The sequence below is a fragment of the Agelaius phoeniceus genome, chromosome 10, assembly GCF_051311805.1.
Source record: "Agelaius phoeniceus isolate bAgePho1 chromosome 10, bAgePho1.hap1, whole genome shotgun sequence".
Lineage (NCBI taxonomy): Eukaryota > Metazoa > Chordata > Aves > Passeriformes > Icteridae > Agelaius > Agelaius phoeniceus.
The window spans coordinates 11723696-11745244 of record NC_135274.1 but is presented as its reverse complement, the minus strand read 5'-3'; the positions used below and the strand labels follow the sequence as shown (position 1 = coordinate 11745244).

Here is a 21549-nt window from a genome sequence, read left to right as displayed (position 1 = left end):
TACAGACATCTGACTCACTAGCATAGTACAAGGAAAAAAATCATGAAGGAAAACACAACAGGAAGAAAACCAAACTAAAAGATTAAGAGGGGGTGGGGGGAGAATTTAGTTTCTAATCACAGCTCAAATAATATTTTCTACTTCGTGATAGTTCACAGCAAATCAAATTTCAGTTTTTAACTATGTAGCAGTAATTGCATACATCTCACCATAGTAATTTTCCTCCAATTTTGTCAGCTGGAAATCTCCCAGGACACAGGTGCCCATCGATCTAGGGACATTGAACAATTCTAAACAACACAGAACAGCACTGCCCTTCCTGGCTCTTTCCATTCCAACTTACTGAGACACATTTTTGACTTCCAAAGGTTTTGCACAAAAACCTAGGAAGCACCACAGGCATTACAGAGACATTTGTGTCAGCCACTTTGCCTACTGGTGAAAGTTTCATTTTAAATGATCTGCAGCTCTCTGCTCACGTCTCTCACAGCACAGCACTACTTGAAATAACCAGGAAATCTGCCAAGTGATGACAGGCACTTCTGTGTCTTCATTTACACACAAGGGTGCTGGCAAGCACTCAGAGGTAGTCCCAACACATCAGCTTTAGTAACTTCCTACTACATTTAATAACATTTAGAAGTCCACAATTAGCTGGAGATACAGAATATAAACAAAATACCTCCAAGTTCATTTTCTGCTGTATTCTTCCTTTCTCCCTCTTGGCCTCTTCATCCTTCTTTCAAGTCTGCTGGAGGAGACCAGCCAGTTCTACCCCTTCACTGTGCCTGCAAGGGGCAACTGCACTTCCAGGTGATCTCAAGAATTGGAGCAAGCTCTGCACAGGTGAAACCTATTGGCAATTTGTGGGAGAGGAGAGCCTGGCTAAAAGCTCATGGCAGGCTAGTAAATGACTTGCAGGTGTTTCTCATCCACTTCTCTGTTTATGTCAGTTTCCTTGGCTTCCAATCTTTGGCAAGCAGAGTTTCTTCATGCTAGACTTAAACACAGGACCAGGATTCCAAGTTTAAGTCACCAATGATATTAATTTTTTTTTTACCTCAGTTCAAACTAGGAGAATAAGGACTGAGCAGAAAGGAATAGATTGACTGGAAAGATGTGGGCAAGTATGAGAGGGGAGTTTAACTGCAGCATACATGCAATAGCAAGGCAGTTCATAAATGGCTGCTGACTTTTGTCAGGAATATGAATGAGGCATTGCATTACAAAAAGCAAAACTGGCATTTTAATTCAATATTTTATTACACACACACAAAATAGTAATACAAAACTCCTCAAAATAAGTGTGTACCAACACTCCTTCCACAACTGAGATTACTATAATGCTCTATTTTTTTTTTTATTAAAAAGGTTACAAGTTAAAAATCACCCATAAAGAAACTGAGCTATCCTATGCATTCATTCTCACTGATCATGATTTCTCTCTGGTGACTGAAATAACAGACTAGATTCTTCTCAGTGCTACTCAGTGAAGAGGCAACATGCACTAATTGAAAATAAGGAACTATTCCATTTAAACATAAGAGGGAAAAAAACCCTACTTTTCTTCTTTACTATGCAAGTAATCAAATACTAAGCAGGTTGTGTAGAGAAACTGTGGAGTCTTCATCCTTGGAGATATTCAAACCCACATCAGTCCTGGGCAGCCTGCTTGGATGACAGGGTTCTGAGCAGGGCAGGCTGTTGTGCTAGATGACCTCCAGTGGTCCCTTCCAACCTCTGCAGTTCTGTGATGCCATATCTAAGTCAAACCTATCAAATCTAGATAACTGTTCTACTTCAACAGAAGGTGAACAAAGAGAGTGAAAGAAAACAGATCTGAAAGGCTGAGTTTATTGACTCTGAAACTCACAAAGTAGGCAGGCATACATCAAACTGGATCCTTTTCTTCAGTCAGTGCCAGATTCTACAGGAGTTATCCTTGCTCCCTAGTAATGAACACACATTGGGAAGGATCACTTAGTGCACGTTCTATCCATTTTTGTTGATACCTACATCAACAATGTACCCAGGAGACACATAAATATTTTTTTCTCAACAACTAACAACAGAGCACAAAATCTAGGGCAATACTTTCAGCTTAGATCATCCTGCATCCCACGACAGAAATGAAGGACACCTGATCAGAGTTCAGAACCAAATACACCAAAGGCATGCTCCTTTGCCTTTTCTTCATCCACACCTCCCTCATAGCAATGCATTGTGAGAAAATGGCTTAGTCACTGCTCTGGTGCTGGTATGTGCTCACTGGAGAGATGGGAGGGCATGTCCATGCCTTTGCACACATTTGTTCATGGCCATATTCTCAAATCTCAGTTCTAAAGTGAAGTTCTAGATTTTCTTGACTATATTGTAAGTCACTGCTGGTACCTGCATTTGGCCCCAGGTAAGTTTTCAGACTTTTTTTGTTTTGCCATAGCAAGATTGCAGATGTCTTTAAAAAAAAAGAGGAAAGAAAAATAGAATATATTAGTTACCTGTAATGATTGTATCACCTTTGTAGTTAAAGGCACAGGAGAAGATCTCATCAGCATGACCCTCTAATATCTGAAGGCAGTGCCCAGTAGCAGCATCCCAGAGCCGAGCTGTTTTATCAGAGCTGGCTGTTAGTATGCAATTGCCTTTAGGGTTGAAACACACCTTTAAAAATACAGAAATGAGTTATGTTACTCAGCAAGTCAGTATGCCTAGAGAAAGAAGCATATCAAAGTGATTGAAAGATGAAAATAGAAAGCAGCAATCTTGCATTCAGTTTTTTAGCTAAAATCAAGGGTAGTATTCCACTAGAGTCATGCTGGCAAACTTCTGTAGCTGAAAACTTTGTTTATTTACAAAGGCATTATATACCATGACCTTACTGCAGGATCATAACTTCCAAATAGCAACTTTATTTAGATGTTATCATTATTCCAATGTAAAATTTATACATATTTTATAGAGTTCTACATTAAATAACATACATCTCTGTAGTATCAGAATCTGCACTGGAAAAAATTTTATAGTAAGTCTCCATATTTGTTAAACATTCACTGCCATAACTGCATGGATTTCCAGATAATCAGGTACATTTTTTGAGCACTAACTGGATAATACCAGTTTATCATACAATTCAAAATTGCTGAAGGAGTAGCACACCCAGTATTGTCTTAGCTAAGAAGTGGGGAATTGGTAAACAATCACTGTCTGATAGCTTTCAGCTAAAAGGAATGTTCTTTTAGTAAAGATAACATCTTAGCCAGACCTATCAATCTTAAATATTAAAGAATGTGGTGGATTAACATTATTCCTGCATCATGGAATAACTGCTGGATTGGATGTCACACACAGTCAAATTAAAAAGGTGCAAACCACACACAACTTACCTTTGAAATTTCATCTTCATGCCCTTCTAGCTTTGCAATGCACTGTTTTGTTCCTGCATTGTAGACTCTTGCTGACCCTGTGCAGTAGGAGCCATATGTGATTGTTATGCTTAAGCACACATTCCAGTAAGAACATTTGAATAAGGTCAGAAGGAACTCATCCTCAGGTTTAATTTTGGAAGAAATAGAAGGCAAACTTCACAGAGTTTCCTCCAAGGGTAAAGTATGTTAAAAAGAATCTGTAATCTGTGTGGAAAAGATTGACTTCCTTTCCTGACCAGAAATGGATTCTCCTGGAAAATTCCTAACATACAAATACAAAGGTCTACACAGAACACAGCTTACTGAAGCCTGTTATTTCAGAATGCATGTACAATATATTTATAAAGCCTTCATTACATTTCATTATTTAATAATCTATTGATTATATTTAATAATCTATTGATTATATTTAATAAGATATTTATTAAATATCAGGAAACTTTTTACATTGGCTTTTGCCTTAATATAGCAAGTACAGGAAAATAGATCCAAATAGTCCTCCCCATCCAGGCTGGTACCCTCGTTTCTGGAATAGCGTATCTAAAACTAATATAGTATCATATTAGTTTTATGCAGTATAATATAAATAACTGTTATTTGCAGTTATTTATATTATACTGCATAAATATTATCCAGTATAATATAAATAACTGAGCAGGTGAATACAGAAAACTATGTATTGTGATTGCTAGACAAATAATAAGCATGCAAAACTTCTGCATGCCAATAACAAAACAAAATTGCTTCTTTCACTATCTCTTTTTTGTGTATTCTTTTGCTGTGCATTAGAAAGGCCTGCTAGTAAATCCACCAGAAAAATTCCAACTACAATTTTTATTTAAGCCTAAATCTGAACCCCCAAATCAACCCCCTCAAAAGCTATTTACCTACACATTTAAAATGTATTTCCAGCCACAAGTGAAATATTTCCTTCCAAGTTTGAAGTTAAGGGGGAAAGACACGTTGAGTTGATTGAGGTATGAAAATAAGAACTTCATCATTGGGGAAAACTTTTAAAGTTTAACGCCCAGTTTCTGTAATGCAACAAACATTGCTCAATCAACAGTTTTGAATCACGCCCTCCTCTTCATCAAGTTAATGAGACATAAACTTTAAAGAATTTGGGGATTTTAGAGGAGCTGAGGTTTTAGTTAGAGATAAGCTTTATTGGAGTTAATCAAAATAAATGGGTAGGCCTTGATGAAGTTAAGAGTTTGTAGTTAACTAATAATTGATTGCTTGTCAACACAATGTTTGGTTAGCTGGGTTTATAATGAAGAATATAGAAACTGATAAATGGCTTTTAGGAACATAAGACAATTGCTGGCCTCCTCTGTTCTGAAACCAGTTGAAGACGGGAATGGGAGTTCTACCAAGGGTTCATTTGTCATATTTGCATTGAAAAGGTAGAAAGGTCAGAATGAGGAAGACTTCATTTACTTCTCATGTTGGGACCCTTCCTCATGAAAGGGACCACTGACCCATTTCAAGGAACAAACTACACATGCTTAATGGCTTTTGAACCAATTACCATACGAAGCAAGGAATGGGATGTACCAAAGTTATGAATATGCATTTGTATTTTGGGTATTCAATACTTGTATAGATAAAAGGACTCTGTAATCACCAGTAAATTGCAGTGTGTATTTGGGAGTTATCCCACAATAAACATACACTTTCTAACTTTAAACTGTTAGAGAGTCTTTGTCTGTCACAGCTGGATATTGGTACTGGATCAATATCCATATTTTTAATCAATCACTACATTCAAAGCAGAGCCAAAGGGAAAGGACAGAGGTGTTTGGTGCTGCAGCTTCCCAACAGAGGCAGGCCCCTCCCTGATGCAGGACAGAGTGTTTGGTGCTGCAGTTCCCCTCCCTGCTGAAGGACAGAGGTGTTTGGTGCTGCAGTTCCCCTCCCTGATGGAGGACAGAGGTGTTTGGTGCTGCAGTTCCCCTCCCTGATGCAGGACAGAGTGTTTGGTGCTGCAGTTCCCCTCCCTGCTGAAGGACAGAGTGTTTGGTGCTGCAGTTCCCCTCCCTGATGGAGGACAGAGGCGTTTGGTGCTGCAGTTCCCCTCCCTGATGCAGGACAGAGTGTTTGGTGCTGCAGTTCCCCTCCCTGATGCAGGACAGAGGCGTTTGGTGCTGCAGTTCCCCTCCCTGATGGAGGACAGAGGCGTTTGGTGCTGTAGCTCCCCAGCAGTTCCCCTCCCTGATGCAGGACAGAGGCGTTTGGTGCTGCAGTTCCCCTCCCTGATGCAGGACAGTGTGTTTGGTGCTGCAGTTCCCCTCCCTGATGCAGGACAGAGGTGTTTGGTGCTGCAGTTCCCCTCCCTGATGCAGGACAGAGTGTTTGGTGCTGCAGCTCCCCAGCAGTTCCCCTCCCTGATGCAGGACAGAGTGTTTGGTGCTGCAGTTCCCCTCCCTGATGCAGGACAGAGGTGTTTGGTGCTGCAGTTCCCTCACTCACCATCAGCAGAGGCCGTTGCAATGCGCTGCCCAGCGTAGTCAAAGCACACGTCCAGCACCTCCTTGCTGTGCCCTGCCAGCGTCGCTATGTGTGTCCCTGTCACTGCATCCCACAGCTGCACACACAAACAGGGACACGCTGCATTGCTGCTTTGGAATTTACTTATTTACTTCATAGATATCTAGTTGATTGATAAAGCAATTTGTAGAGGCTTTTTCTGATGTTTGACATGTAATAACAAGAAAGCTGAATACAAATCGATAATGAGTCATTCTTTAGTTAGTATAATGAAGCTCTATACATTTTTTAGTTCAGTGTATTGATTAAACAAGACTTAACTAGACTTCATTGAAATTAGTAAGAGTACAGGTTTTACATTTAGTTACAAATTCTCTAATTCATTATATGTACTACTTTAAAATGATGCTCCTCAATTTAAAAAAAGTACATTTTATATGTCAAGTAGCTGTAATCACTACCTACTCAACCAGCTTACCATGCACGTTTTGTCCATTGATCCAGAGACAATGAGAGAACAGTCCCAGTTGAACTGGGCACTGCTAATCTCTCCTCGGTGACCTATTAAAGTATGTAGCAACCTACCAAAAAAAAATTGTTTTAATTATCATTTACATTTATAGTGTGTATTTTTATATACACATATAAATTATAAGTTTAGAAAATGGTATAGTTAAGGTGTCAAGTCTTCACAATTAAAGCAATTAAATGGAGTGGTGCAGCTCATTTAGGATTCTAGTTCTAATACTACATCAATTCCATTTTCTATTTTTGGCAAAAAGAGGCAGTAAAAAATAAAATGGAAATTTCCTCCTTCTCTTTCAAAAATATTTTAGTGAATGCATTTCCAGTAAAATGTGATGATTTTCAGTACCAGCAACAGATTCCTTGTATTCATCTGCATGCTAAGCAAGTACAGCAAGTTTTTCCACATTACTCTCCCATTATCCTACTTCAATGAACTGTAAAAACAGTACATCTTTAAAACTCCATATAATCTAAACCTTTTATAAAATCCACTGAAGATCAAATGGAAGTTAATCAGGTACTTAATGCGAGCATGTTCCCAAATAACAGCAAATGACAGCCCAACTGAAATATGATTTCTAATCCTCATTAATCCTCATCTTCTTGCTGCACAAGACCAGCAATATAAGTATTATATTCTTCAGCTTTATCTGAGTAGAGAGGTTACAATTAGCCAATACTGCTTCCTATTTAATGGCCTGTAAGGCAACAAAGCCTAAAAAAGATTAATTGAGATAAACATCTATTAAAGGATTAGCAAATTGGGTTATTATCACAATGCTAGTATCACTGCATCATTAACAGAAGCAGACTGTAAATAACAGATAAACTAATGACTAGAAAAACAACTAAATTAGTTTAAGTGACTAAAATGTTTTTATTCATTGCACAAGATATATAAGAGTAGCTAAATTAATATATGTGCTAAATGAACAGTAAAGAAAATTTCCTGAGCATTTGAATTTGCTATTTGTTTATAATAACAAAAACTTGATTACGTTCTTAGCATTTTACAGAATTACTCCTTTTGCTTTCTAACACTGTGAGGTCTACACTGTTGTAATTGTGTAGATTTTTTACAGTAAAACAAAAAATCAACAAGCAGATAACAGAGGAAAACTTAATTTTATAAACATATTATTTGGTCATCAAGACTGCTGTTACTGTAATACCTAATGCACAAAATACCTAGTAATACCTAGAAAAAAGTTTTAATTTAAAAGCCGAAAACTTAAACTTCCAATTTTCTAAAAGGCAGTGGGGCCTTCAAGCTTTGACATAAAAATCTGATCAATAAACAGAATAAATAGCAATGTGGAGAACGTCTCACAGAAGCCATTATCAGATAGAAAGAACACAGAAGAAAGACTTATGAAGTGCAATAAAAAATTCCATTTAAGTTCTTTATTAAAAGCAATCAACTTTAGTCATGACAGTATTTGCTTAGCCTTCAGTTTCCAAGTGAAATTTGATCTATGGATGCTCTAGCATTTGACTATAACTGCAAATGAGAAACTGCTTCTTTCTCACACACTGGTCCAGCACCCCTGACCCAAGATACAGGACCAGGCTGTTGATTGGTCAAATGAAGCTCTGCAGACACCTGCAACTGAACTACAGTGGGCTGTATCTGCCATGGAAATACAGACGTGGATTACAGAAGTGCGTTTCCCCCTTCACCCTTTTTTTCTTTTAAATCATAGCATTTTATGAAGAGAATCTCAAACTTTGTCCAGATTTCCTGTCCCTACATTAATTTCCCTCAGGGCAGTTCAGGGTACCTACCCAGAATAAAACTCAGGAACAAATGAGGTCAGCAAAATCAGAAGAAACTCAAATTTGGAAAGCTGTCCACCTCATTGACTCACATGGTGAAAAACAAGCACACAAAACCTCACCTACAAGATTTCTGCAAATCTACCTGAATCTGTCAACAGCAAATTGTGATTTGCCAACAGTCTTTCTGGGTGCCATCTGAAAGGCTGACTGCTGGCCATGGTGCAATTCTATTGCCCACTAGCTAATCACCAGAGCTGCCAGTGAGAATCTGCTCCTTTATATTGCTGGTATTGGCCCTGATGTGAAGTCCGTATTGATTTCATTGAAAAAAAGCGACACGAAAATCCCCAGACTTTGATTTCACAGTAGGCTCAGACAATAAGCTGGAAAAAGTTGTATTCACACAAAAATACTTGCAAGAACATCAGGCTGAAAGAAGTTGAATTCAAAGGCTGATTTGCTGAATGAGTGTTGGTGTCAAATAAACTCAAAGATTATAGGATCAAGCCTTAAATTATACACTGTGTGTACACTACTTATAAATCACACACTTAGTCCCACTTTTATATGTATTGTCTATTATCCCAAGATATCACTATACACACACCTTCCTTTTATATATAAATTTCAGAGATATTCCCCTTGCTCTCAAAAAAAATAGGCACAACCCTGTAAACAAAATAGAATGGTTATTTTCATAAATTACTTTGTCAATAATCAGGGTGATCATTTTATTATTTTACTTGCACTGAGTTTCCCACTGAAAAAACAAGTGAATTTGTCAGTATTATACCAGTTAATATTTACTTGTTGCATTATTATTTGTTGGCATCTTATTGAAGAGATTTTGTTCTCTAGAGTCAAACGAGAACACATTTTAAATTTATATTGACAAAGGATGGTGAGAAGGAAAAAATACGCCCTCTATAGTTTTTAAAGTTAACATAACCAGAATAATCTTCTATAACATAAAATATACTTTCTATTTAAACAGTCTAGAAATCCTAGACACTTTGCAAGTCATGAGTTTCCATGTTGATAAAATATATTCCTCTTTGGAGAATTCACTAGGAAGAAGCACAGCATCAGTCCAGTCTTTCCACCTCTTTAGTACTCATAAGATAGAAATTTGAAACAAAGAATGCATACAAAAGCATTTTATGAGCAGCATTCCTTTTCAAAAGAACAAAGAGAACAGTAGTAACAAATTACAAGACCAAAGAACATATATTCTAAATGAAATACAAGCTCTGTAAGGTGTAGCTCAACATTTTCTATTTAATTTGTCCTGAAATCATGCAAAGTAAAATTATATTTATTAGTGCTGTAGTACCTGCCAGTGCCAACATCCCATACTGCCACTGTATGGTCAAAGGAGCCAGTGATGATCCTGTCTCCAGTGGTATTGAAAGACAGAGCAATAATTTCTGCTGAGTGCCCCTGAGAGAATTTTTAAAAAGGAGTATGAGAATACAAATTATTACTTTTCCATTAATATAGTTTAATATGTAGTCTTTTTTCAGCAGCATAATCCTTCCATAACTCATCACTATTTTATTTACTGTCTTGTCCAGTATAACACAATTTTGACAGAAAGATCTGCCTGACTTCAGAATTGTCAATATCCCAGCAACTGCAGAAACTCAGGCACACCACTTAAGCAGGAAGCTTATTCCCTATTAATGGCTCAGGATTTCTGTGAGAGAAATGCACTGAAGCAGCAGAGGCCAGTCTGACCCTGGGGAATGCCAGCAGGCCATGCAGAGCAAAGAGAGATGAAAATCTAGAGGTACCTGGATGGCTGTCCTCTGCCCATGTTCACCTCCTCCATACAGAGGAGCTCACCACTGACTGTAGAGCAGCAGGTTTTAACAATGAATGGAAGGGATTCTAATCTATAGCAGTAATGTCACTGCAAGGAGAAAATCTGTCTTTTGATAAATAGGACTCATAAAACACCACAACTTTCTCATTCCCTTCAAGTTTTCTTATTCTGTTTTGGAACTGTAGTCAGTCACTATGGGATCACATGGTAAAAGAAACTGCAAGGTCTGAAACAGTTGGAATGGTTACACTGTTATTTTTCTCAGCTGGAAAACTAAGCAAGGAACACCTCTGAAAACATAAGGAATGCAAACATACATTTAAAGTGGCTACTTCTTCTCCTTTCTCTAGATCCCATAATTTGGCAGTGGTGTCCATGCTTCCAGTTGCCAACAGTGTGCTCTGAGGATTAAATGACAAACATACCTGTAGCGAGAAACATTGGATAGAAAACGTTTAAAGGGTCAATTTATAAATATTTTCTAAATAAACTAAACAAGGCTCAGGATTAATATCTCTAAATAAGACAAAGGTCTGATAACATTTTATGACATACAGAAAACTTGCAAAATTCTTCCTACAGCAACAAATCCTTACCACATAATTCTGGATAAGTACTCAAACCAAGTGGACTCCTTGCAAGCACATGCTTTGTTTTCTATTTCAAAACTCTCTTTGAAATCCTCCAATTACTGTCCAGTCTGACAGTGGCCCCTAGCACTATTGTTTGGTAGGTTTTCTCTGTTACTTGATGAGACTGGGGCAAAGATCATCCCAGCAGTTCTGTGTACCCACAAACACACTCTGTGCACTCCTACCCTACCAGGTGTCATTATCAATGTCATTTGCCAAGGGCAATGCCACAACATCATATTTAAGAAAAAGCAAGAATAAAAGCTGAACAACTACTTTAATTAATTTCTCACATTACAAAACCATGTATTCACCCTCCCATTTTCTATAATTATTCAGTGTGATTGCTCTGCAAATAAAAAATTGCAGGTGCCATGAAAAAAAGGAAAGCAGCAGCTCAGTTTTTTCATCCTGAGTAACTATGGGCATGCCCTTGCCAGCAATGTATCAGATGCAATAATGGCCTTTCAGAAACAGGTCTGATTCAGAGAAACACATCATTTCCTGCTGGCAATTATCACCTTCTAATTACTTGTCAGCACAACTCATAACACTTCAGGTCTAATCTAACCCCTAAGAAGTCAGAAAAAATGGAGAGACCTTTAAACATTTACCTGACTGATCTGTAATAGTAAAACCACTGCAGCCTTTCTCAATAAGCAAACATGCTCTCCATTGTAAGGGGTAACTCAGAGCATCCAGAGAATCAAAAACACACTGAAACAAACCCCAAATTCCAATATAGTAAAACACCATTTTCTCACCTCTTTCTAGTTAAAGCCTCTCAATCTACAATTAAATTCAAATTGTTTTTTCAGAAACAATTTTCAGCAATATTTCATTGAATAGTGATTGTATGGCTATTAAAAAAAAAAAAAACAACAAAACAAACAAAAAAAACCCATTCATCATTGAAATTCAGAGTTTTAGTGGTTTTGCCCTGATCTTTCAAACTGAAATTTGTGCATCAAGGCATTTGCTGCTGATAGGGGTCCTAGTGCATGGGAGAGGAAACCAAGCATTTTTAAGCTTAAACTCTTTTAATTTCATAGATCTTTGACATTTCAGCATCCCACATATTCCCAGTTAACACACTTTAAATTTCAGAAATTCGTTCCCCTACAGCTCCAATTGGTTCTGTACACAAAGTACAGATCTCTGTGTGAAAGACAACACAAGAAATTATGTTCTTGTATATTTAGTCCTGCAAATATGAGAGGCAATGCAAGATAGCTAGAAAAACATGTGATATGTAATCAAACAAAAAGTATAAAAATTCCAGTTGCTATGGTGTTTTAACATTTAGCAAACAAGGGAAATCAGAACAAAGTAAAAATAACAATATAATTTCAAACTTTGTATGGGGGCTTATTCTATCTCAAGAACTGTCAGACTATCCTCCCTTGCAGTGCAGAAATGTTAACAAGACCTGGATGTATGAATAGATGTGTCACAATAACTGTGCCTTCCAGTGGGAGCTCACAGACAGTCAGAGCTCACAGTCATCAATGATAGTGGTAGGAAACACAAAGGAATAATAAATATCCATCACTACTCACTATTTCTGCACTATGTCCTCTGAAGGTATGATAACATTTTCCTGTTTCTGTACTCCACACTTTGCAGGTTTTATCAAAAGATCCAGTGGCAATCTTGTCACTAAAAAGGAAAAAAAAATCCTATTATTTTTATGTAGGAAAGCCCTCAGAATCCAGAGAAACAACACCCAGCCTTGGAAGCTCCCATGCACTTTGGTGCTTGCTGCCACACTACAAAATCCTGCAGCAAGATTTCACAAAGTTCCAGCAAGGCAAAAAATTAGCAGACACAGGGAGTTTCTAAGAGAGCTACTGTGCCTATCTATTAGCACAGGAGTGTTCATAACTGATGACTGACCTACTTTAGGGATGATGTTGCGCTGTACTTACAGATTTATTAAGGAGTTATATCATTTCATCAGATAACATCTGTTTACTAACAATTATAAATGCAGTTCACCCAAATTTCAGAAGTTGAACTCTACTCCCACTGAAGTCAGTGGAAGTGTTGTGACCATCTGCAGTTAGAGCAAGACTAAAGTGAACTATCCAGAAAATGTACCAAGGGGCACTGTACCAAAACCTAAAGATTAGCAGAAAAAAAAGGGGGTGTTATCAAAATTTTAATACAAAAGTAGTTCAAAGTTCTCATCAGGTTTTGTCTCACTGTATGTTTCTTCTCCACTTTTATGTTACAGTCTAGTTATTGATCTTTGCACAGATTTTCATAATTAGTTTCACCAAGCCATAAAAATGAACTTCATTAAATGGTTTTATAAAGTAAAGAATAATATCACAATATAAGACATTGACACAGCAGGGTCTAAGGTTTCCTTTGCATATAGAAGAAAGAGATGAAGTTTCAAAGAGTGTAAGAACAAATCTTTTAACATTTATTTCCTGACGGTAATTGTGTATTGTCCAACTGATAAATAGGACATCCAACATTTCTCTTGAATGTGATTCAATGGAAAAATAGGAATTAATTTATCTTACTTTACAGAAAAAATGGTTTTCTCACACATGACAGTTTCCTCAGGAAGCAAATGACAATGAAACTTCAGTAGCTAACATGTAATTCACCTAACAGGTGGCAATTCCAACCTAGGGCAAAAAATTACTGAAGAACACAAAAGGTGCAAAAATTAATATCTGATGTTCACACAGCAGCACCTTGTGGATTTTACAAAAATTACTCAAAAGCTGTGACATTTCTAAATCATGTCCTAAATAATATTGAATTTGTAATGTTAAATGGAGAAATCCACTTCTTCCTCCTTAACTGAAGCAACACAGATTGTCACATCACACACAACCACATGGAGGCAGAAGAGAATGATCGACTTCAGAACACAATCTGGTCATGTAGATATTACTGAAATAAACTTGAATGTTTCAATACATTCAACTAACTCATTTATATTTTTTTTCAAGATTGAATACCTAATTAAATTTTTGATTAGAATTTCTACATTTAATTTTAAAACATGATAGCAGAAAGCATGTTTGAATGCATCTCTTGTACAAATCATGACAGTGTCATCCTACAGTGATTAGCTGTAGCTGAACTCTGCAAACTCAGAAGCTGAACTCTTCCAATTTAAAACAGTCTATTCTTTGTTAGAATATTTGCATAAATAACAGTACTAGCAATTATGAAGAATCTCAGAGGAAATTTATTTACCCATAGGGGTTATTGAAAGCTATGGCATAGACAACATTTCTGTGTCCCTCCAGTGAATGCAGCTCTTCTCCCGATGCTGTATCCCACAGTTTGCAGGTTCTATCATAGCTTCCAGTGATAAAGCTAAAGCAAAGAGAAAGTCATTTCTGAATACAGCAAATATCTTACTGGTCTCAATGCACTGCCAAATTATTTATTTCCACAGATTTTAGTTAGCATTGTCTCAGACCCTAAATCTGTATTCGAAAATACAGATTTATGACCATAGAGGTTCCTTTTCTTCTTTCTTTTTCACATCTTAGTCAAAACCACATTTTCTCTAATCTTTAATCTATTTTAACTAGAAAGCATGCTGCTGCTTTTAAGACATGAAAGAAAAAATGATAATACATATGTCTACAGTGAAATCAATTAACATGAAAGTTACACTTTCACTACAGTGAAACTCCCAAATGGGTTTATGTCAAAGACTCATTTAACTTTTAGCAATATTTAGTTAATGGCCATAAAGGTGCTTTTTTCTGTAATATGGCAATTGTCAACAGACTATGACTGTGGAAGAAAAAAATTACCTAAATTGAATCTCACCTGCTATTTTTTTGCATCTCCCATGGGTTTTCCACAGAGGCCTGAAATATAATCCCCAATTATGCCTGAAGCTGCTTATAAGCAGCAGAGCTGCATTCTTTCTGCAGCAAGATAAGAGCACTGAAGTTTCCTTACCATTTAATTTATAAGTACAAAACTTCAATTAATGATTAGGTACTTTTGACTTTGAAAAACAACTTACCGGGAACCAGATTTGTTAAATGCAACATTAGTCAGAGGCAATATGTGTGTTCTAAGCACCTGAAATAGAAGCAGGGGCACTGAGAGGAAAAACATTTGAAGCTAAAAAAATAAACAAAATTGCTCAAAATATTCAACAGATTAATTTTTTCTCCTCCTCCTGTTAGAGGAGAAGAAATCCCACATTAATCATCAGGTTACCACAGAAGATGTCATATAGTACTGATTTCAATTTATACTTAATTTCAATGAACTAGTTTTTTCCAATGTTTGCATTTTCTTCACCTTTTCCAAGACCAGCAAAACAACCCTAGACCAGAGCTGAATGGGCAAAACAAAAGAGGAGACCACAATGACTATAACATCACTGATGAAAGAAATCCCAACTAATATTAAGCTTTAGCCAGTGAACCAAGAAATCCAGTTAAATTTGAGACTTTTAGGGTGTGAGATGCTTCCAGCTGGCACTTGACTTTGTTGTACAAAACAGGAAGAAAAAAAGAAATATAAGCTACAGCTTATAAGAAATATAAGTTACAGCACTGTCTTATGAGGTCATGACAAGGTGTGCAAAACACAACAAAAATACTCAGCAAGACAAAATTCCAAAACAGAATTTCAACTTTAATGTCTGCACAGATTGTGTAGGTTGTGGAGGTTGTTTTCTAACAGTGCTTTAATCAGACACACAGGATCATCCACGTGAATGAGCCCATAGCCATAGTAACACACACTAAGGTTTATTAAGCAGAGGTGAAAATAGTTGCAGATACTGCAATGGAAGTCACCATGCCATGATACTTTAAAAAGAACCAAAAAAAAAAAGCCAAATCTGGCTTGGTGTTTGAATAAACTGGCTGCTGTAAAACATGGCTTGCACTTGAATAATTTTCACCTATGAGAAGCTGCCCTCTCCTCAAGTCTAAACTATAATAAAATCATAAACTGGGAAATCACCACAATTGCTGACAGTGAAGTAAAGGGACATTGAAATACCCCAGTGGTTCACTAGGTCTTTTCTGTAGAATGAAGAAACTGTTTATGAACAGTGAGATTTTATCACTGACATATTACCAGAGCTTCAACTTTTTTTGCTTATCTCAAGTTTTCCAAGCTGCCTGTCTCCAAAAGGAAAATGAGAAAGGCTCCTAGATCTTCTACTCAGAAGAGTAGGGATTCATCAAAATGGAAATAACAGTTGATAAGTGAAGGATTGAGAGGGAGAGAGAAACAGAAAATGCATATTATGTTACAGAAACAGCAATTTCTGCTCTCTAGAGAAAGCAACACAAGTTGTACTTTCAGCTACAGAATCAAGATGTGGAAATGACAAAAATATTGTGTTTTTTAAAAAGAGCCACAATATCCGTCTGCATATGAGAATCAGTAATTATGGAAATTTATGGAAATCTCACCCATAACATTTTAGGACTACATGCAGGCAGCTCTGAACAACAAAGGTATTTTGAAATTATGAAAAAAGGGAGGAAAATGAGATGGGTTTTTATGTAATTTCAGATTATGAGACTAATTCTGTTCTTCCAATGCCCAGTGCTGCAGTTGCTTCATCCACAGAACTCTGAGCCAGCAAGAATTGCCTGTGCAAATGACACAATAATCAAACCCTAAGGCAATATTAGAAAAAATATAACCTCAGTTCTGCAAAATCTGCTACAGCTGTACCTAAGATAAAAATCTGCAAATTACTATAGCATCCCATGCCATGGAATAGTTTAAAACCTGAGAAATTGCTATAAAACCTCATTTCTCTGCAGGGTGCCTAACACACCACCATCACCACAATTACTGGAAATAACAAAAAGGTGAGCTTATACACTTGTTTCAGATTAGACTCCAGTGCAACAGGAATAAAAACCATTCATTTCCAAACAATGCACACATGGAACATTTTTTCAGGGAAAAGAAAAACAAATGTCACTCCCACTCATCTCTTATATCTTATTAGTATTTCAGAAGGACCTGGAACTCATATTTCATTTAGAAGACTTAAATGAAACTGAACATCAAAAAAGTTATTTTCCCACACTTCTAACCACTCTTGAGTGAAGGAAATAAACCAGCACTGATTGGATTTGCCTGCTTCTATTATTTCCAAATACAGAAGCTCAGACACAGCACTACATCCAACAATGAACAAATACATTATTTACACTCAAGTTGGAACAAGCATTTGAAGATTTGTCAGTGTCTGTGATGAACAAACAATTTCTAAAGCTTTTGAAAAGCAAGGCATCTCAGTTGAGAGGATAACTTGGAAGAGAAACTTTTTAAATTCAAGATGCCTTGCTACATGGCTCTTTTTCCAAGGTTAAATACATATTTCTTTGCAGAATTCACCCAGATGAGTGTTGTTGGTCAAAAGAACCAAAGTTATACCTCGGAACATGTAAGGGATTTTATAGCCCAACAAACCAACACAAAACTTCTTTTTCTCTTCTAATTTCAGGTAACAATAAACGCCATGGCACTGACCAACATTGTTTAATAGCTACACATTGCCATCTGCTGACACAATAAAGATACAACGTTTAACTATGTCAGATTGCAGCATGAAGAAAGTTACATTTCCACAATTAAAGACAATTAAACCTATTCTCTTCTGACATAATACTGGATTTGAAGCTCTGAAAGGTTTCTGTAATCATTGTTCTTAAAATTCCTATTTGTTTGAAAAAATATTTCAAGTGTGGTCTGGAAGCTGAAAATCAATTTATCAATATTTAAAGATAATAGTAATGACAGAAAGCAATGAAAACCAGGATTTGTAATGCCAACTGCATGTAGCATAAAACCCCATAAAATTATAGTATAAATCCCACAATCTTCACGAAATGAAGAACAAGTAGACACATGTATGAATACATTTTGGTCCTTTCCCAACAGCTCATTTACGTGGGGTCGATTTACAGGTTTTGTTTAAATGTAACTATGGGTGTTGCTGGCCCACAAACTCTTTCTCAACAACTAAAAGATTGATTTTTCTCCATCTAAAACACACCCTAGTGATTAAGCCTGGATAAACAATATCTATGAACAGTTATACCTCTCACTTTATTAGGGGAATTCCTGGCAGAAAAACCAGACCAGACACAGTTGCTCTACAATTGCAGAGAGGATTGAAAAGTGCCAAGGAACCAGTCATACAGCACAATACATAGCAGTAAAAACATACTCACAGTATCACAACTTAGACCCCCACAAATGCCCAAAATTATTTTAAAGATGCCTCTGACCTTAAAAAGAGAGAATTTGTGATTCTGTTTTTCCCCTAGCTTCTCCTGCAATCTTTGCACTAGATGTATGATATGTTCCAAGCAGGAAGATGTGATGAGAGGTTCTCTTTTTTGGATATCTTCTACTAAGGCTGTAACATCTGTGCTAATTATGAGAAAAGAACAAAAACAAACTCAATAAATACCCCACACCCACCACATGCCATCCTCTGGAAACAATTATGAATTTAACCCCAGGAATATTATTTACTTGCTGAGAAACTGAAGAGGCCTAAAGAAATAAGAATAAAGGCCTAAAGAAATAAGAATAAATCTTTCTTGGTTTTTATATTTTGTTCCATCTCTTACTGAAGTTGTACAGTAAAATTCAACTTCTAAAAATTGTAGCTTGGCAAGAAATTTATCTTTTCAAATGATTTCCATGGAGGTCAGGCATGGAAGATGTGTGTCCCAAACTGTCATTTTAAATATCTGAATTACACTGGAATTTCATAAATTCCAAACACATTGGCCATGAAGTAGTAACAAGATAAATTATGTATGCAAAGTCTTAAATTTATCTCTGTCTGTGGCTTTAGAAATCCATGGCTGTTTCTGCAGCTCTTAGTTGTGACAGTAACTACACATGGTGCAGTGTAGTGATGTCCCTGGAGCCCCCAGCGAGGGGGCTACAGCTGCTCTGTGGAACTGGATCCTCTTCCCATTCCATCAGATAACCACTGATTTCTGGCTTTCTGTGAGAGACTAAGGGTTGACAATACCCAGCAGTCAAATCACAATACACTCTTAAAATCAGCTTAGCAAGAAAGCCAAGCATTTCTGTTAGTATGGGAATTATTTAAGTCTAAGGGGATTTTCTGCATCAGACTCCGAAATGGGAGCCACTACATCATAAAAGAGTATCCTCTCAGTGTTTACACTCCTGTTCAGGAATACCAGACAACTTATTTCTTTTACAAAGAGACTTGATAGGTTTTACCCACAGCACTATACTGGACAGTCCTAAGTAGGCAAAACTTAATAATTTTTAAATTGAGATTTTTCATCCTGCATATCCAGTTTACACTGTCTACTCACAGGCTTACATGCAAGGCCTCTTCCATATCAATGCTGGTATTAAGACAATCATATTACTTCATGTCTTTCTGCCTAATAAACTCCATGGATTTGGGTAACTTTATTTAATGGTGGCACTTTGTTATTTTTCTGAAGCCCTTCCTACCAGAGCTAGCTGAGTAGAGCACGTAGGCTCTTCCTAATAGCTGATCTCAGTTATGTGTAACACAGTCAAATACAGGTGTACATGAACATTCTACAAAAACATAGAGAGTGCTGTTATCTGAAGGAATATCATACTTACTCAGGTCTGAGATCAAGCAGATCTATTGATCTGGTCTTTGACTCACCACCTTCTATGTATTCCAAAATAATTCCTTTAAAAACAAGTGATAAACAGGTCATAATTAGACTTCCAGAGTTTTATAACATGAGCTGTAGACAGCAGCCCTTCCACTTTCACAGCTCCACTGACTGCAGGAGACTCAATTCCTGTTCTTGGAGCTGTTATTGCTGACAGTAAGCATGGGGATGAACAACTCTGATATGCTTATTTGAAAAAAGATATTAAATAATATTATTTCTGAGCTATTTTCTATTCTAGAAATGAACAAGCTCTTTTTTCCAACACCTTTTAATATCATTTCATCAGCATTAATTTCAAAGAAGCTGTCTTCAAGATACTTGCTGTAGTTCGGTGTTCCAAGAAGTCGCGAAAACGTTTTACAAAACTTATTATTCATATTTATTCTAGTGTTTGCAAAGGCTTGAGTGCAGTAATGTATCAAAAATCATTAAAACACTTTACATTCCCAGGTTTGCTCTGGCACCTCTGCAACTTCCACTGAACTGGAGTATTAAAATGTTTAACCACTTGGCTTCCTGTTTTGAAATAGCTAATAAAGGGCTCAGCTGCTCCTTGACTTTCTGTGGGAAAAGACAATTTAGATGAACTTCTGTGTCTTCTGCATTTCACAAAGTTCATAGGAAAAGTCACACTTCTGTGACTACACTGCCACAAGCTTCTTCCATTTCTTTATGTGTTGGCACTGCAATAAGTAAATCATCCATGTAATGTCAGATTATTGCTTGTAGATATTTCTGTCAAGCTGGAGACAAAGCCTGTGCCACAAACTATTGGCAGATAGTGGGTGAGTTTTTGAATTTGAAAGGAATTTGAAAAGAAGATCCTTTTTTCCAATACGCTTCCTGAGCTGGCCATCTCCAGCTTGTTTCACTTCTGAAACTTCACTGAGTCCCCTGAGTACAGGATACACCATGCCAGTATGGCAGCACTGCTTTTCAAAGCATGGTTCCACTCAGAAAACTCATAAATGAAGGACAAAAAATAGGAATTAGTATGAGCTCAGCTGGAAAAGGCCTCTGAGATCATTAAAAGTAACCCAGGACCAAAAACCACCTTGTCAAGCAAACCCTGGCACTGAGTGCCAGTCCTTAAACACCTCAGTGATGGTGACTCCACCACCTCCCTGGGCACCTCTTTCCAACGTCTGATCACTTTTTCTGTGTAGACTTTCTTCTGAATATCCAATTTAAACCTCCCTTGGCACAGCTAAAGATTATCGTCTCATCCTCTCACTGGCTGCCTGGCAGAAGAGACCGACCCTCACCTGGCTCCAACCTCCCTTCAGGTAGCTGTAGAGAGTGACAACTTTTTTTGCCAAATAGCCATCTAAAAATACAAATACTTTTTTTTTTTTTTTTTCCGTGCCATCTACAGTCACCGTCGACTTTTTAAACTGCTTACTGTGATGCGAGTAAGGCTGCCTTGACTTCGCAGTAAGTCACTAATTACACTCCCGACGGGCGCTGAGCCGCTCCCCGCTGCAGCCTCCCAGGGAGGCACCGGGACAAAGCAGCGGCAACCGCACTCCGCTCCGCCGGGCTGCGGGTGCGCCACGGCCCCGCCCGGCCGTGCCCAGCCCCTGCGGGCTCAGGGGCCCCGCCATGACGGGCGGCCCGCACACCCCGCCGCACGCCCCAGACCCGCAGGCCCGCGCCCCCCGGCCCCGGCACAGCCGCCGGCAGCGCCCGGAGCCCCCCGGCCCCGCTCGCTCCGCACCCGGCGGGAAGTAGCGCAGCAGGAGCCGCCTCAGCGCCATCGCCGCCACCGCCGGCCCGGCCCGCGCGTCCACCCGCAGCCATGGCAACGGCCCGGGGCGCATGCGCGGGGCTGAGGCGCCGGGCCCGCCATGGCGGGAGCGCCGCTGTGGCCGTGCAGCCCGGTCAGCGCTGCCGCCCCGGTGCTGGCACCAGGCACTGGGCACTCGATCATCCGTATGAGGCTGCGAGGGCTTCGGGGCTGCGCTACTGAGAGGGAAGGAGCGGATCTAGGAAGGAGTGCGCTAAAATACACGTATAAAATTTGGAGTGCCGAAGAGCCGCTAGTAACGGCGTAGCAAATGTGTGAAAGCTTTTTGGAAAGTGAATAGTTACTTACTTAGGAAAGAGGGCAACAATTAATAAAAAAAAAAAAAACCTAATCATTTTATTTATTTTTTTTAAGAGATAGTGAAGACTGAAGCACA

General features: G+C 38.1%; 1 protein-coding gene across 2 annotated transcripts; it reads right to left on the bottom strand.

Annotated features, from left to right (window-relative positions):
- Nucleotides 1-1223: 1223 nt before the first annotated feature.
- On the bottom strand, nt 1224-21214 carry DAW1 (dynein assembly factor with WD repeats 1). Of its 2 annotated transcripts, none has more exons than XM_054639310.2 (13): nt 21084-21214; nt 19305-19377; nt 17945-18089; nt 14692-14750; nt 13902-14024; nt 12239-12338; nt 10365-10472; nt 9556-9662; nt 6394-6496; nt 5898-6012; nt 3384-3460; nt 2499-2661; nt 1224-1949 (listed from the first exon to the last, which is right to left on the bottom strand). In XM_054639310.2, the coding sequence occupies exons 1-13, from the start codon at nt 21184-21186 to the stop codon at nt 1915-1917; spliced, it is 1311 nt and encodes a 436-aa protein (XP_054495285.2). In that variant the 5' UTR covers nt 21187-21214; the 3' UTR covers nt 1224-1914. The 2 variants fall into 2 exon arrangements, with proteins under 2 accessions (XP_054495285.2, XP_077040012.1); XM_077183897.1 differs by lacking the exon at nt 14692-14750 and adding an exon at nt 14490-14530.
- Nucleotides 21215-21549: the final 335 nt, after the last annotated feature.

Excerpts from the sequence above, each read along its gene's own strand:
- DAW1 (XM_054639310.2), bottom strand. The coding sequence starts at position 21,186 with ATGCGCCCCGGGCCGTTGCCATGGCTGCGGGTGGACGCGCGGGCCGGG. Across the intron at positions 2,662-3,383 it reads ATGAAGATGAAATTTCAAAG|GTGTGTTTCAACCCTAAAGG; the intron begins GTAAGTTGTGTG and ends GTATTTTTAAAG. Across the intron at positions 1,950-2,498 it reads AGGTGATACAATCATTACAG|GGAGCAAGGATAACTCCTGT; the intron begins GTAACTAATATA and ends GTTCATTACTAG.